At 40.2% G+C, this 18257-nt stretch overlaps 1 protein-coding gene across 1 annotated transcript in view; it reads left to right on the top strand.

Moving 5' to 3' along the window:
* The window catches only part of NWD2 (NACHT and WD repeat domain containing 2), a gene marked incomplete at its 5' end in the record, with an annotated part of 31778 nt that extends 19265 nt beyond the window's left edge, over positions 1-12513 (top strand). The window contains 4 exons of the mRNA XM_010150920.1: positions 3307-3510; positions 5662-5806; positions 6113-6702; positions 8284-12513. Coding sequence (XP_010149222.1) covers positions 3307-3510; positions 5662-5806; positions 6113-6702; positions 8284-12219 — 4875 coding nt within the window. The remainder of the gene's footprint in view (positions 1-3306; positions 3511-5661; positions 5807-6112; positions 6703-8283) is intronic.
* Between the last annotated feature and the right edge of the window lie 5744 nt (positions 12514-18257).

Genomic DNA, 18257 nt, shown 5'->3' with positions numbered 1-18257 from the left:
GATAGTTTCAAGCTCTCCTAAACACTTAGCTGTCAGCGATAACAAGCTGGACTCAGTTTTCATCTTGCAGTGCAACGTATATTTGCTCAGACTTCTCTTTCCTCCACACTTCCTCATCTTTTTTCCTAGCACTATGCATGTGTCATCGTTTAAGATTAACCTTAAGACTTTTCTGTAAATCACAACTAGATGAGACGAGGAGGAATACCTCAAAGCAAAAGTATACAAACCTCGTTTTGTTGTTAAATAAGCTTTATGGACACTCCCTGCCATCATCCCAAATGGAGGACACACATTTGTCTGTGTGATTCCTTTTCTTTGTCTGTTTTTCCCTCAGCTAACGCTAGACTTCTAGCAAAATATTAGCTATGCCACCTATAGCACCAAGGAACACCATGATAAATGTATGTCCTCTGCTGTTTAACATTTGATTTAAAACTTGTGAAGGCTTCAAATAGTATTTGAGTAGGCCTCCATTTTATTTCAAAGCTCATGATACAGTCATCCACAGTGATTCTAATATTCTGGTCACATCAAAGTTCCTTTTTATTGTGTTTTGCTCTAGTAGCCAGGAAGATGATCCCCAATTCTGGATTATTTACATAATGTCTGTTGCAATGACAGATAAGATATGGGGGGGGTGTGGGGGTGTGTGTGTGTGTAGAATCTATCTTTTCATTTTAAAATACTGCCTTTTGTTATTTACCCATAACAGTGTATTCACCTATAATAGTGGAGAGAGAACAGCACAAACTGTACCAGAGAAGCAGAAAAGTACACAGAATAATTCCAAAACAAATTTAGTTGATTAAATGCAGTACATTAAAACCAGACATTTCAATGCTGACATTTTAGTATAGTTAATGAAGGTTCCAGCTATTGATCTTTGCTTGGGCAACTGTCTATTGAATCCACTGGACTTAAATTCAGAAAAAGTGTAGATTAATGAATTTCAAGCAATAATTGCTATACAAGGTAATTGAAAAATTTGCATAGCAAAGCTCCTCTGAGAGAAATTTATGAGATTTCTACGTCATTCTGAATGTGCAAAGGCTTGCAGTTCAGCATGATATGAGTTATTAACCTCACTTGAATAAAGAAGGAAAATAATATTATATTTTGTTTAACCTCTGCAGCTTCAGGATTCCAAAATTATAGAGCTCTATGAATAGATCAGAACAGGAAAAACTTAGACATTTTCCCCAGTTATCTCATTACATGAAGCAACATAATGCTGTCTGAGGGGATCTACTATTTAGAGTGATCAAATAGAAAAAATAAATTCACATAATAAAAATACTGGATCCTTTCATTATAATGATTATTATTTAATTCATTTGTTCCTTTCTCCTGACTTCTTGATGTGCACCCTGGATGTAGCTACTGTGGGATACAAATGGACAAACCCATCTTTCCCCAGTGCCTCTCTATTGAAGCAGCTTCTTGAAGGACTTGGGTGCTGGGACTTGTCAGAGGTGGAAACCTGAACTGTATGAACTATCACAATTCCTACTTTCCTTCATGTCTCCTAAGCAGTGGACAGACATTGACTTGTTCATGTCCACCAGCTCTTTGTCACTGCTCCTCCGTTGGAGGATGCCAACCGCTCACCATCAGAGCCAGCACCACAGTTCACGTGAGCTCTTCCTAATCTGCTTCAGGCAGAAACCAGCCAGGTTAGTTTACACGGCGTGAGCTGTGGTCTGAGCTAACCGAGGTGGTTTTGCCGGAAAGAGGTTAGGAAGTGTTCGCATGCACTGCTCCGACATCTCTGCTCTGAGGCCACAGCTTCTAGCATGATGAGCCTCTGCCAACACAGCTGGATTCAGAAAAGGGGTCCGCACCCTCACACTTTTATAATCAGTGAAGCAGACTTCATCATTATCAGTTATTGATAAACAGGGTTTAGTTACAGCTGGAAAAGTTTAAAACAGCTTCTCATTATGACGAGTGCTTTAAAAATAATGAATATTCATATTTTTATTATTAACAAATAAGATCATTTACATTTTTATGGTACTACTGTATTTGCATTGGCATTACTTTACTAAGAGATCTTTCTGATTCAAATCAAGATGCTGATACTGTTGGTTCCTCTCCACATTAAGTACTCCTCATTAACTCAAAATCTTTACTGAATACATTTAAATGAAGAAAGAAATAAAAAATCATGCTTTAAATGAAGTGAGAGGTCTCACTGACTTCTGAGGACCAAGATTTGAATCCAGCATTAAGCTGATAAGTACAAATTTGAAAAATTTTGTCAAAAGAATGCAGGGATGTCCTGCAACTGGACCTTCTAGTTTTTCCCAATCCTCTTTTTTTTTTTTTTTTAATATTTATGGAAAGCAAACTATGCATATAAATTGAAAAAATGTATTCAGAGCATTGCAACCAGTATTTTAATCCTCAGTTTTGAAGGTGAAAAATCTCCTGTGCCACAGTTTGAAAACTGACTTCCACAAACCTTTGCCTGTATACCAAATAGATGGATTTAAATACTAAAATTTCTATTTGGTATTTGATCAAAACTGTTTTCCCTTGCCCCACTGTTCATTCATTGGACAGCTACCGGCACAAAGACATTGAACATTTTTGCAACAAGGGAATATGAGACAGCTAAACAGCTTGTGGTTCATTCCTGTGTGATCTACTGTAGGTGATCCTGCTCTGCCAGGGGGGTTGGCAGATGATCCCTAGAGGTCCCTTCCAACCCTTTCCACTCTGTGACTCTTTAACGCTGATCCTTGGTATTGCTGGTATAAGCCACATTTTTAATAATACCAGTATGAACTATAAATAAAATCATGTGAATTTTCATCAAACAGAACGTAAAATCTCCTGTTCCATTACTGTAGAAACTAAGAATATAGCCAAGTGGTAAAGAATCCAGAGATGCATCCTTGTCCTAAGTCCAGAGAAAAGGCTTTCCACATTTGCCTCTGTATGTGACATTAATGCCAGCCTGTGACTAATGGTAATAATACACAAGTCAATACTGTGCTTAGAAAGTATGTTGGGTATTTTTTAATGTCTTCTTTTGAATGCCTTTGTATTTTTTATTACTAGTTAATATTAAGAAAGACAATTCATCTACTAGAAATTTTACTAAGTCATCATTGGAGGATGCAGCTCAGTACAGTACCCTCAACAGTAATTCATCTTACACTGTATCTGTTTCCCTTCTAGTAATTTCAAATTCATTAAACTATTACCACATCGATTTTTACAAAATTCAGATCCTGAGGATGGTTTTTGCATATCTAAAACGAAAAATTTAATCCCTACTTTCTTGCAAATACACAGGGCCTGTTGGGAGAGAAGTATGGGAACATCCGAATACCGGGGGAAGTTGAGTCAGCAGAATTTGAAATGATCCTGGATGCTGCTGTAGAGGCCAAGCTAGAGACAAGGATTTTAGAAGAGTGGTACTGCAGGGATGAGAATGCAGTGCCACCAGCGTATTACCTCAGACCAAAATCTGAAATGCTGAAGAACTGCCAGAATACAGTAAGTCACAGTGATCTCCTTCCAAAATTCTTCTCTATAATTGCAGCGGCGGGCAGTCCCCGGGGCCAGGCACTTGCTGCTGTCTCTGAATTAGCTTCTCACAGCCCTGTCCACACCTGAGCAACTGGTGCCGTGATGCTCCTTTCCCACACATGGTGAAGGGAGCAGCTGCGAAACACCAGGGAACAGGACGGGTCACAACTCCTGCGCTGATGCGCTCTCTGGTAACAGAGCAAATGGACTGTAGTCATTCATGACCTGTTGGGCCTAGTGGGATAGATTTCTCTTCCTTTCCCTCATGTTGGAATAGCGGGAGCTCAGGCTCTCCTGCCCTGGTGTTGTGCTTTTGCTAGATTTCAATGAACAAAATACACGTTTTCCCTTCTATCCCCTTACAAGAAAGCCCTTTAACAGTCAAATAGGGGCTGTCCTGAGTCAGATCTCATACTTTTAACATACTAACTGTATTCTAACAGAAGATTTTTTAACACTGCTAATTATCATTTTTGTAACAGCCATTTATCTGTAACTGATGACAATAAAAACTGTATTACGCAGGGCTCAGTTCTACCCTCCTACACATCCTGCATACCCAAGGGCAGATTTCAGTGTACAAAAAGTGAAGTCCTTAAGAGAGTATTCACTCCATTTTGAGTGCATGTTGTATGATACAAGAAAGTGAAATTAAACCATTATACTGTGTATACTTACTGTGTAGCAGAATGTTTTTTCTGTTGCACGAAAAACATTGAACACATGAAAAAGACACGGAAAGGGTTTTAGTGAGCTGAAGACAGTATAAGGTGGCTAATTCGGAAGTATCGACACAAGGGAGAGCACAAGTTTTGTAACCTTTCATTGTTTAGCTTATGCCCACAATATCCCTTTGAATAAAGCTTGGCTTTTTTGTTATTAAAACTTTGTACCTTTTCTCAAGCTACTGATACACAGAAGTAAAAAGGTCTTAGTAACTTAAAGCGAACATAGAGCTACATTTCATAAACTTACAGAAAGTAATAAAAGATACACAGCTCCGAATGTGTCGAGTTGCCAGGGAGCTTATCCTGGAAGCTGTTATTTTTCTTATTACACCTTCTGGGAAAATTGGAGACCTATTAAACACTTCACCTGCAGTAAGTAATGCAGCAGTGGCATACCACCGTGGCATCTGCAAGATGCCATCTGAAAGGATTATTGAATTGATATTAGAGTCCCTCTCTGATAAAAGTAAGATTGCTGTTACTGTAGCAATGAATGAGCGAAAGCAATGTCACCTATAATCCCATGTTTTTCAAATATGGTAGCTAATATGGGGTGCTTAATTACAAGTACCAGGAACCTCATTTTGGTTTTGAGATCCACATTTAAATTATTACAACTTCTCATGAAAGGAGTGACAATTTTGGCAGTATTAGGCTGCTTTATCATCTTCACTTCAGGCTTGGTGCTCAAAATCTGAGGGCCACGAAGATGCACAAAGGGCTGGAGCCCCTCTGCTATGGGGACAGGCTGAGAGAGTTGGACTTGTTCAGCCTGGAGAAGAGAAGGCTCCAAGGAGACCTTATTGCACCTTCCAGTAGCTGAAGGGGCTACAAGGAAGCTGGGGGGGACTTTTTACAAGGGCCTGTAGTGACAGGACAAGGGGTAATGGGTTTAAATTGAAAGTGGGGAGGTTTAGATTAGATATCAGGAAGAAGTTCTTCCTGGAGAGGGTGATGAGGCACTGGAACAGGTTGCCCAGAGAAGCTGTGGATGCCCCCTCCCTGGATGTCTTCAAGGCCAGGCTGGATGTGGCTTTGAGCAACCTGGTCTAGTGGAAGGTGTCCCTGCCCATGGCAGGGGGTTGGAACTAGATGGTCTTTAAGGTCCCTTCCAACCCAAACCAGTCTATGATTCTGTGATTCAAAACCCTCTTTCTATAAAAGTGTTAGTGGTCTGATTTTTGAAAAATACTGCATCAGCTGAAATACTCAAAGTAGCTAACTCTTATCATTCTAAAATTGAATACATTATGATAAAAAGTTGAACTAATTTCTTTATTTTGAGTGTTTCTCTGTTACCATGTTATCACCTTGAATATTAGACTTTTACTTTCTGAAGTTGTAGATGCGTGCGTTACAGCTACTGTTTAACTATGGATATTTTTAAAAGATGGAATCTTCTTCAAACTCTATGAATGAGAACAAATGGCAAGATATATCAGAAGAAATTAAGAAGATTTTTAAGACTGCTGTGAAATTGCTGTATGAGAAAGGAAAAATGAAACACAGCCAAGCAAAGAGATACCTTTCCTCTGGTAAAGTTCAGATTAACTATTTCTATATATTCATTTATTACCTTTTCTATCAGCCTTTCCGCAAACATGAAAATATATTTCTGTCAGCATTTCTCATATCATTGAAGAGAAAAAAGTTGTTCATTGTACTTGTTTGAGACCAAAACCCATCCAAGATCACCCAGCAATTTTTCTGTGCTTTTTCTGTCTTTCACAGAAAACAGATGCAGTCATTTAAGAGGCTGCATGGTGGGGGTGGGGGCTGTTCTTGAATAGTTTATAAAGGAAAGATAACAGAGACACTGTGTTCTCTTTTCATTTTCTCAGCTATTGAAGATGAACTCGATTTTGCTTTGGGTAAACAAACACCAGCTTTCCTGAAGAAGTGTGTTTGCTACATTCGGAAAATTGCCAATATTGAGCGTTTCGTTAAAATTCCAGAGATGGGAAAATACATGGATGTGGTACATACAGCCGGAAAGTTTCTACGAGATCCTGAAGCCCATGAGAAACTCATCAAGCTCAGGGATGAATTCATTCCTACCATTGTTGCATCGTCCAATCTGAGAGTGTACACGTCCGTCACTCACTGTGACATGAAACTGGGCTACTCCCAAGAAGTGGAGAACCATTACATCGAAGGACTTGGTAAACAGTTCTATGAAGACATGATTGACATAATCCAAGCAACAGTGCAGCAGAATTTTGACACCGAGACAGACCTGCTGTACGATGAAGTTCTTCAACACTCATCGCTATGTAAAACATACTCCACTTTTTATGAATACAGATGTGAGGCATTAAACATAGTTCACAAGTACATTCTACCTAGCAAAATAGGACACATTAACCCTCTTATCATATACGGAGGACCATGCACAGGGAAGACTCTTTTATTAGCCGAAGTGGCAAAGAAGGTAAATAAATACTTCATGTAGTATGGTAGTGTTAGGAGCACTAGTGCATAAAGGCCAACTTAGTTTTCATTCTTCCTTTTGTCAACAGATCTGGTATCAGCCTGCAGTATATAAAATAAAAATAAAGTATATTCTGCATATGATTGTACATATATTCAGAAAAAAGACTTACCTTTCAATAATAACGTCTGTAACAAGTGCTTAGCCAAAACAAGAATACTTTATCAGACTCTTAAAAACCCAATAGGAATCAATATATTTTTGAATTAACGCCATGTATTTTAGAAGAATCTCTTTCCTTCTTGTTCCACTGAGGTCCTATGAATCTGGAACCATCTAAGCATCATTTGCTATTCTTAGTCTTATTCACAAACAGAACATGTCTTTCTAAGTAATAGAAATAACTAATTATTCCAGAATTAGCCTGATACACTTGCTATAGATCTATCTGTAATAAGTAAGTACAGGTATTTTTGCGGTTTATCTGACATACGCTGTTCGAGTCATTGAGCTGAGTACTACAGGGAGATGAGTGAAGCACTTTGTGCAAGGCAGGAGCAGATGCAGAAAAAGCCCAAGCTGTCATCTCTAAGCCTAATTCTCCAGCTGGGAGCCACAACTTTGAGTTCCCTACAGGGTGCTCAGAGAATTTAGCACAGCAGGCTGGCAAACAGCCGTATCAGCCAGAAGTAAATGGAGAAGGCAACAATAATGTTTAAAATCCTGTATCTTTCCCAAATGTGACTTCCTATAGATTCACATTCATTGCGTATGTGAAATTGGGTTTTGCAACTCAAGATCTGACTTCAGATCTGAGTACATAAATTAACCTAGAGACTCTGGTTACACTTGTTAAATATTCTGTAATAACTTAAAGTGAGGAGAAAAGACTTAGCAATTAAGAGAACTGTGCGTGTTAGCCTCAGTGGAATTAAAGCCACATTCCTCACTTCCTTGGAGGATGCTAACCAAAAATAACAGCAAGAGATAGATACTTTTTACCCCTTGCAGTAGTGAGTAAGAGCAAAAGTAGCAGGCACACAAAGACAAGAGTATACTTCTGTGGTCCAGGAATTGAGGTAACCAGCTAGTAAACGACAATCTGTATTCTGATCCCTGTCCTCCAAAACCATCAGGGTGTACATTTATACTCAGCTGGGAATCAATGTTAAACAAGTTTAGGTGGCAAGCTGGGCTGCCTGGCCAAGGATGACATTGCTTAGTGTCTAAGGAAGTTTATTAGTAAGAGAATCTACCTACTGACTTTCAGAAGTGAGACACAGATTTTGCTAAGAGCACCCTGGGATTTATGCACTACATTGTACTCATGTCCCCTTAAATGTAAGTCTTTTTGTGGATCTGGGTCTTAGTATTTTGGGATATTACCTGTGCTTAACAAAGATGACATAGGATATGTATTTCATTCAGTGCACATAAATCAAACCAGCCTTGAACTGTGCCAGTGAAAGCATTTCCATTCAACTAGTGACTTTTAAAAATGTTTATTTATATGTAGGCAATCACTATTTATAAGCTCTGTTGCTCATTTAAATATTAACTAAATTAAGCTCTATATTCTAGGCCTATTCCTGGTTGCAAGAAGAGATGGGACCAGATTCTGACCCTGTGGTAGTTCTAAGATTTTTGGGATCCACCGAAACAAGTACAGATCTGAAGAATATACTTCAAAGCATTTGTGAGCAATTAGCAGTCAACTATCGTTGTCACATACAAAGTTACCCAAAAAAGATTCATGACCTTCGGGACTTGTTCATCAATCTGTTGAATGAGTCTTCATTCCACAGGCCGCTGGTGATAATATTCGATGCCCTAGAACAGCTAACAGATAGTGATGACGGTAGGAAGCTCTGGTGGCTTCCCATTCACCTTCCCCGTTCAGTACGGATAATTTTGTCAACACTGCCAAACAAGCATGGGATCCTGCAAAAACTGAGGTGCCTTATTCATGAAGACAACAACTACATTGAATTAACTGCAAGGGACAGAAAGATGTGCAGCCAAGTACTGAAACATCAGCTGCTGAGAGTTAAGAGAAAAGTAACATCAGGGCAACAAATCTACGTCAATGAAGCATTCTCCAAATGCACGCTGCCTATGTTTGTGAACTTAACCTTCAGAGAGGTCAGGAACTGGAGATCTCACAAAGATGTGGATGAGTCCTCCCTCTGCGTCACAGTTCATGAAAGCATAGAGCAGTTGTTTTGGTCGCTGGAAAACAAGTGTGGATCAAGACTATTGTCAAGAGCACTTGGCTACATCACTATGTCTAAATCTGGCCTCAGTGAAATGGAACTGGAAGATATTTTAGCCCTTGACAACAGCGTTATGTACGAACTGAGTGAGAGTGTCAGAGAAAGTAACCCACTGAGAATTCCATATATATACATTGCAAGGCTTAAGGAGGGCTTGCAGGGATACTTAATAGAGCGACAGGTGAAAAATGTAACGCTGCTTCTTTGGGCAAATAGGCACTTGCAACTAATTGCCCAGAAATTGTACCTGCACAATGAAGAAGATTTGCATGAAATGCACAGAGTCATGGCAGAGTATTTCCTTGGTGTCTGGTCAGGTGGCCGAAGAAAACCTTTTTACAGCAATGACCAATATTTGAATGGTTGTCCTGACCATGACAGTAGAGGCCTGAGTGAGGAGGAAAAGCACAGCACGGATCAGGCTGCTTTTGACAGGCAGGCACCTGATCAGCCATGGGTCTTTCAGTGTAATCCATTAGAGCCTGATATCTTTTTTATCAATCACAGAAAAATGACAGAGCTTATTCATCACTTGACAAGATGTGGAAAAACAGATGATCTACTGTACGGAGTCATTATGAACTTCAGCTGGCTGTACACCATGATTAGAATAGGGCAGTTTGATAAAGTACTTTCTGACATAGAACTGGCTTACACCTACTCGCAAGAAAAGGAACTGAAATTTCTGGCCAGTACCCTCCGCAGTATAAAGTTCAAAGTAGCAAAATATCCAGGTTCACTCTCTGCTGAATTGCAGCAGAGGCTTCTCCCAGTTGTAAGTTCACTGCCCAAACTCAGACATCTCCTGTTAGAGTGTGACAAGGACGGACCCAAATACTGCTCTATTGTCCCTTTGCATTCCTCCATGGATGTGACTTACAGCCCCGAGCGCCTGCCACTATCATCCAGCTGCATGCACGTCACTGAGATTCTGCCTACTTTTAATCCCAGCACAATTATCGCTGCTTTAGAAAACGGCTCCATCAGCACTTGGGATGTAGAGACCCGCCAGTTACTACGGCAGATTACAACAGCTCCATCTGTTATCTTAGGGATGAAGCTGACCAGTGATGAAAAGTATCTTGTAGTGGCTACAACAAAAAATACTCTTTTGATTTATGATAACATAAATTCCTGTCTTCTGTCTGAGGTAGAAATTAAAGGGTCAAAACATTGTGGAATTGGGGGAGGCTCCAGTTTCATCAATGGATTTACGCTATCAGTCAACCATGCACTTGCTTGGCTGGAGGCCAGCAAAGACGTTACTGTGATAGATCTGCTTTACGGTTGGCCTCTCTATCACTTCCACTGCTGGTACGAAGTGACGTGCGTGCAGTGTTCTCCAGACGGAGTTTATGCATTCTGTGGGCAGTATTTGAACACCGCAACCATTTTTCACTTGGGCAGCGGAGAGAAGCTGGCCACAGTGACCTCTGAATTTTCTGGTGGATTTGTGAAATTCCTTCTCATTCTGGACACAGCCCAGGAAATGGTGATGGTGGACAGCGAGGGTAGCCTCTCTGTTTGGAGTACAGAGGAAATCGCGAATCCCCAGCTTACGGATGACTTCGATTGTAGGAGAGAAGACAGTGAAGTTGTCAGCATAGAGCTTTCTGAAGACCAAAGTGCAATTTTAATTTGTAAGGCTCTCAGCATTGAACTTCTTGACACTCATGTGTGGAAGGTGGCTGAAAAGTTTAGAGCTAAACACAATGAGCGCTTTATATCTGCTGTGTTGTCCAAAAATGGCAACTGTATAATTGCTTCAATGGAAAATACCTCAGCCATTTTTGTTTGGAGAAGAGATACGGGACAGTGCATGGCAAGCTTACAGGAAATCTCAGGAACTATAGTCAGGCTAATTAAATCAAATCATCATAACATGCTGCTATCCTTATCCACCAGTGGTGTCCTTTCTATTTGGGATATAGACATCATAACTGCTATGTCCAATATTGACAAATCTGGCAAGCCTATCCAGAGACTGGTGTTGCCAGCCAGAGGTGAATTAATATACACATTGGATGGATCAGATTCTGTCCATAAGTGGAACTTCAGCACTGGATTTATTGAAGCTGTGTTCAAGCACGAAGGCATAGTTGAAAACTGTGTGCTGACCTCTTCTGGAGAGATAATGGTTACATCAGATGATAAATGCAGCCAGTACGTATGGCACACGGTTAGTGGCGAAAATATCTTTCGCATTAATGGGCAAAAAATCTCAGAGCTAATGATTACTCATAATGATCAATTTGTAGTCTCTCTCTGCGAGCAAAATGCATCCAGAGTTTGGCGACTGGCTACAGGACATAGGGTTTGCAATATTTTAGTTGCCTTACAGAATGCATTTATAACAACTGCAAATACTTTCGTAGTCGGAATGGCGAAGAATAAAGTGTTGGCAGTGAGTCTCTGGACAGGCAGTATAACTAAGAAGTTTTGCTGTGATGATGGTGCAAGCATTGTGGATATTAAACTGATACCAGACTGCCCAGATATTATAGTATTTGTAACATCTACTGAAACTGTGAACATCTGGAGCCTAACAGAGGAAGTCATCTGCAGACGTGTACAATTGCCTACCAATTTCTTAAAAAATTTGGAAGACTTTGAAATATCCCCAAATGGGAAGCTGGGAATTATAACCCGTGGTGATGAGAACATCAATGTGCTTGATTTATACAGTGGAAAACTTCGTGTGGTTCACGCTCCAGGCGTCATCTGGCGGCAGAGGCTGTCTCGGGATGGCCGCTACCTTGTGTACATCTGTTTTCGTGGTGAAGAAGATGATGACAATGGTGCAGTCTCTACTTTAATAGTAATGAGGCTAGCAGATGGTAAAAACATCGGTGCCTGTTCTCTTTATAAAACTCCCACTTTTCTTGCACTGTCACAGAGACATTTAAATATTATTATTGGATTTGATGACGGAAGTATAGGTACGTACACTGTAGTGGATCGAGTCGACGCTGCACTGAAAATCAAAATTGCTACTTCAAACAGCCGTCAGATTTTCAACAACACAACACAAGTGATTAGGCCAAAATGTCACAATTATAGCTTCAAAGTGACTGCAGACTGTATTTGGAGGGAATCAACGGAAGTATTTGCAAGGGATAGCCCCATTACAGTTACAGAGCCTGAGGTGAGTGAAGCAACACCAACCAAAAAACACAACTACTGCTATGAGAAAGTGTGCTCAGCCATAGATTGCAGAGGACACGGTTTTGCTGCTGACAACTGAGTAACCGTCTGGACTGTCTTATCTGAATAATAGTATACATGCGTAGATTTGTCTTCTGAATTCACATAAAAATCAGTGCATTTCTTGGAAGACAAACAAACAGCAGAGGGCAGACCGGCTGTTTCCTCCTCAACAGATATTCTTACATTTAGGTAAACAACACAAAAAAAAAATCAAACATAAAGCAAATGGGCTGCAGGGTTTTTTTTAAATTTCGGAATACAAGGTTCAGTCCAGGATTTCACCAGGGCCTTGATTAAAAATTTCTAGCAATACTATCAAAATTGTTACGCTATTACAGAAGTTAGGTGATCTTATCTGGGATTGACAAACTGTTTTAATTAGAACTAAAGCTCCACATGATCGGTGAGAAGAGGCAGACCACTATTTTATATACCAAGTCGCCTAGATGGGTCTATAGCTAACAGCCAACTTTATACCCACTTGCAAAAATGTGTTTTTCTGCTTGATGGTGCAATGACAAGATGTCACCTGCCAACCTGGAACACTTGATACATTCCATCATCATTTTTAAAAATACCTACTTTTTTTTTTTTTTTTAATTGGGGTTAACCTTTGTGTTGAAAGGAGTAGGTTCCAGTCAGCTGCAAACATGTCAGCCTGTGAGGTGATACGCATTTGTTCACTTCAGTGAATAGACTGAAAGATTTTTTTTTTTTTTAATTGCATGCAGGGATTTCAGATTTCTGTATTGTGATAAAAATGATAAAAACCTAGGTCATAAAAGGAGTATAGGGTTTGGGGTTTTATTTTTGGTTTGGAGAATTTTTTGGTCTTCATAGTGTGTATTAGTACACGTCGTCATGAAAACTTTTTCAAAGGGAAAGGGTGTTACAGATGAACAGTTAAACACATTAATTTCTTTATGTTTAAAGGTTTCTGTCCATTTTCTTGTAAGGAAGTCTAAAGTATCTCCTATGTCCCCAAAGTAATCTTAATAGAGAGTTTTCAGACATGCCATGTATTAATCATGCTAACATTTGCCTTACTATCATTTCTGTTCTTTCCCATGATAAATACCGATCAGATGACCAAACACTCTGGGACTGCTTGTATATGTGCTGAAATACCCCACTAAATGTAAAGGCTGTCCAAAGGTTCTTTCCTGGTTCAATTTGTAGTGGGTTTTCTTACTTCCACATACTTACAAGCTTCACTTTCTGCTTTAGAACTGTTCTGAGCCTTTTATACAGTTTAACAAGTTTCAAGGCAGAAATTGTGAAATAATGGCATGCCTAAAGAAAAAAATACATTTTGCCCAAGTGGAAAAAAAATAATGGACAACTTCTGAAAGGATAAGATTTTTCCCTCCTTACATATCTTAAAGGTGGCACACCTGTGGAAATTTTTTCAAATTATTTAAATGAAACAATTTTATTTTTAAAATCAGAACTTCATGCCACAAATTTCCAAGAAATGAATGCTAAGCTAGAACTTAATGTAGTGTGTGAATGTTCAATGTACAAGCCAATATAGTATATTAAGTGACTTGAATGATTTTTCCTAACTTGTTTGCAACTAATAGATCATATTGAATGTTTTTATGTAAACTTTGTATTGTTGGGAAAACCTACCCAATCAGAGATTTATATTTTCATAAATGTCAAATTTAGTTAAATTTTGTTACAGAGTTGTTAAATTAGAAATCTATTGCAGTCTTCAAACAATATACAGTCTTGTGTATGCATTGTTTGTACTAATAAACTAAGGAAACGGACTTCTGTGTGTCCTTTAATTTCAGGTAAATTTCACTCTGGCAGAGGGACACAAGGCATTTGCAGCTCCCATTAGCCTGTATTTAAATCATTTGTAAGGGCTATATTCATAAGGGAAAAAGTCCAATATTTTTCCCACTTCAGTTACCTAAATCAAGCATTCAAAAACTAATGAGATTCACGAAAAAATTCCGTGCTTACATGCTGCTTATGACTAGATTGCATCCTGCCAGTGTGTAAGTCAGCAGGCACAAAGACTTGAGTAACCTACCCAGTAGAAAGCACACAAAAGAAAGGAGCCCCTGAAATTCCACTCCCCTTCAGACCTGTGGAGCTGTGGGAAGAGGCTGTGGGATCCACACCTCCCAGGATCCTGTTCTGAACGTAAACAACTTCTACCTTCCTTCAGACAATGGGCATGACTCAAGCATTTCAGCTTTGAACTCTTTGTGCACTATCTGCAAAACTTTGGAGAGTTAGTTCCTTCATTACCTTGGAAGAGTAAAAATACACCTCCTATCTGCCAGAAGAGTGGCTAATTTGGGGTAATAATGGAGTACAACATTGAGAACAAAGCAAAACACAGAGAAATGCTCTTCCTTTTTGAGAAGCAGTGCCAGAATGCAGCTGGTCCCACCTCAGATGAGTGGTTTATCAATAGAGTACCCAGACTTGCTGCTCTTGTTTTTTGGCTCAATGAACTTTGTGCTCTTCTGCACAGTGGCACAGCTTCTGGGCCTACAAGAAAGCTGGTGGGGTGTCTTTTTACAAGGGCCTGTAATGACAGGACAAGGGGTAACGGGTTTAAATTGAAAGTGGGGAGGTTTAGATTAGACATCAGGAAAAAATTCTTCCCGGAGAGGGTGCCCAGAGGTTGCCCAGAGAAGCTGTGGATGCCCCATCCCTGGAAGTGTTCAAGGCCAGGCTGGATGAGGCTTTGAGCAACCTGGTCTAGTGGAAGGTGTCCCTGCCCATGGCAGGGGGGTTGGAACTAGATGGTCTTTAAGGTCCCTTCCAACCCAAACCATTCTATGATTCTTGGGGCTGGAGATAGCCTCCAGCAAAACAGGGGATCAGCCTACAGTGAGAGCAGTCTTCCCTTCATCTCGGGCCAAAGAAGGAATTGATTTTATGCCTTGTCTAGTTGGCCAGAGCAATAGGCTGACACACGAAAGCAGTGATGCTGTATATAAAAAGGCATGGGTGTTCTTGTCCTGCTTGGAACCTCAGTCTTCCATGTTGAACAAAGGACAGCAAGAGCGGGGCAGCACCACTATTATTCTTAATTGTAAAACAATGAGAAAGACGAAAGCGAACATGACTCCTAATCCAATTAAGACCTTCAGCCAAGTATTGGGTTCATAATCTCACAAAAGGATGCTTCTTAGGTCCTGTTGTTCTTTATAGTTTATCTATGTCTTAGTACATAAACCATCTCATTCAGCTTTCCAGCTTTCTCAATCTATTTCACAGCGGTCAGACTCCTCACACACATTAAGCCTAAGAAGCAGACTCAGGTTTCTGAATGCCATGGGACTGCTCAGTATCCAAATACTTGTTGCAAGAGTGAGCGCTCCACAGCCACTCACAAATCTATCCCCAGGTACCTCTGTGCAGTTGTACAGGACAAAATTTCTCTGATAATAAGCCATTCAAATGCTGAGTGCTGCTCTATACCTACGTAGGAATACAGCAATTTACTTTCTTTTAAGGAACACTATCTGCATACCTAGAGCAAAGATTTCATTAATGCTTTATCTAAAGTGAATCAATAAACAGGCTCAGATGGGATCTGTATTTTCTGACATATAGGACTCTAGGAATAGGCTGTAGCTGCAAGAAAGCTTTAGAGGGGAATTAGCCGGAAATTCTTTGGCAGACAAAGGTAAGCCGGAGGTCAGCTAGAAAAAATATTTTTATCAGTCATTTCCTTTGCACCACAGCTGGGGAATGCACGGCCTGTGACTTCATTTCATACGGCCTGTGGCCATTTGACTTTTTTCACATTATTATCAGATAACATCAAAATGTGAGTTAACATGTAGCCTGGAAAAGGCATTCAGAAGGCATTCGGGTTTCAGTGGTTCCCCAGCCCTGACTTCTCCATGCTGCATACTCAAGCCCTGTACGTAAACCAGTGATAACGGAAGGTTTAGCCACCTAGCAGAGAGTTTAAAGCAAAAATCCATTGCTAAAATGATGTTCATAAGCAGGGGGCAGTACTTCAGCCCCAGATCAGCTTAAAATACTGAGATTTTGCCCTGACTTTGTCAAATATTCTCATGCGTCTGCATGATACACCATAAAATGGATTTTTGGGTTCATTACCATTAGGCTAATAGCAACAATCTGCATTATTTTATTTTGTTAATTAAGGATTGAAAGGCATATATTTTAACATAAATATAAAGCCTGCAAAAAGATAGAATTTTTAAATGTATTTTATTTCTTCCAATTATAAAACCAAAGAGATCTTAAATTTTAAGACATTTTTTATATGACCATAAAATTGATCAATTATGTAATCCGCCAAATGTGGACTAGGGGCATTGGATAGTTTTGGTTATCAAGGGTTTGTCATTAAGAATCATCATCAAGCATTTATGCGACAAATATGACAAATACGACTTACTTCAAAGTTCTTGTACCCTGTTAAGGATGTTACTCGATATCCATTTCTGGAACAGCACATGGATGCAGGTAGAGTAATAAGCTACATTTTTTCACCATGGTTTACCTTTCCAGCCTGGTCTCTGAACACCATTCCTTGCATTTGGAGGTAGTCTCATAGTCTCAATTCTCACTTTCAACAAGGAGGTCAAAGGCTGAAGCAATAGTCATCACAATCCTTCCCAGGGCAGGATGAGGCATTTTACCATATGCTTCTCTAGAAGGGGCAGTTTACACCACCATCCTCTGTGAAAAAGGGACTTTTTCTCTCAAAGACCAGTTACACTGTGGTAAATTCACTTGAAAACATGGGCCAGTAACCCAGAAAAGCATGAAGGTATGTTCACCCAAGATGGCCTGTCCAGCAGAATGTGGTCTTAAACTGACAAGTGATTTCCAAAGTGAAAGTTAAAATCTGCCCCTAGCACGCCCTTCTCCCTGCCTCCGCAGCCCCATCATCTCAGGCCCACACTGCTGCTCTTTGCCACAATGGGTGATGTTCCCATCCCAACTCAGCAAAGTCCCTGACGTGTTGCCAGCCATGGTGCACTCTACTCTGGCAGCACACCGGTCCCCTCTCTAGCCGCAGCAGGGGATATACAAATGATGATTTAAGGCACGCTCACATGTTCCCACTGTCACAGCTTTCACCACACAAAACTGCCACAGCAGCACGGGTCTTACTTTTACGTAACAAGTAACAGAGAGAAATAAAACCATCTCCCTGCTTTCATGCTACGGCTCTGATTCCACATGCATTTTTGGTGCATGTAGGAAAGCTTCTAGACTAAAATAGATCTACTCAGCATATTTAAAGTGAAATACACATGCAAGGTGAGAGGTGAAGAAAAAAACTGGACATGCACAGACAAAAATAGAACATCCCAAAAGCAACAGGATAGGTTGTTACAGTTTGTCCATTTATTCCACTGCCTGTTAGTTAATTGCCCAGCACTTATGGTTGTTAATGTCACGTTGACAATAGTATCTGAAGTTATAAAGTTAACCTTTTGGTCTGTACTTTTTCAAGGCTTGAATGTTCTCCAGAAAACCTCAGTCAAAACACTCCACTAAGGTACAAGAATGAGATTAGAGGAAAAAGAGGATTTCTGCAAGGCTGGATGTTTCAACTACTTTTTCCTTTGATAAAAAATGTTGTCATGCTTGTGTTTTAAAACAAGAACTATGGATTTGTGAGACAAGTGACCATTTCATGCAGGACAGCTCTGTGAAAACCCGGCCAAATGACCAGCCTGAAAAGATCCCAGCAGTTTGCACCTATTCATAGGAAGCATACAGTTTCAGGAAAAGTACTACACACTTGGGGCTGCAGGGGCTGGGGCAGAACTTCTCTGCTATTGCAGAAATGTTGGGTAAGAGTTTGAGAAACCAAAAGAATGACTCGTCTCTGGAATGCCAAAAATATGGTAGCCCTGAAAGCCTGATGAGGAGACCAAGTATCAGGAGAAAGGGGAAAGGAGTATCCCTGAGGTGGCATCCAGGGGCTTCCTGGCCTACAGCACAGCTTTTCCATTCGGACACTTCTCTGCCTGACAGCCTTCTCTCTCAGATGTTATGGATGCCCCATCCCTGGCTGTCTTCAAGGCCAGGCTGGATGGGGCTTTGGGGAAC

Source organism: Eurypyga helias, unplaced genomic scaffold (assembly GCF_000690775.1).
Source record: "Eurypyga helias isolate BGI_N326 unplaced genomic scaffold, ASM69077v1 scaffold3914, whole genome shotgun sequence".
Classification (NCBI taxonomy): Eukaryota; Metazoa; Chordata; class Aves; order Eurypygiformes; family Eurypygidae; genus Eurypyga; species Eurypyga helias.
This window is presented reverse-complemented; position numbering and strand designations above follow the sequence as displayed.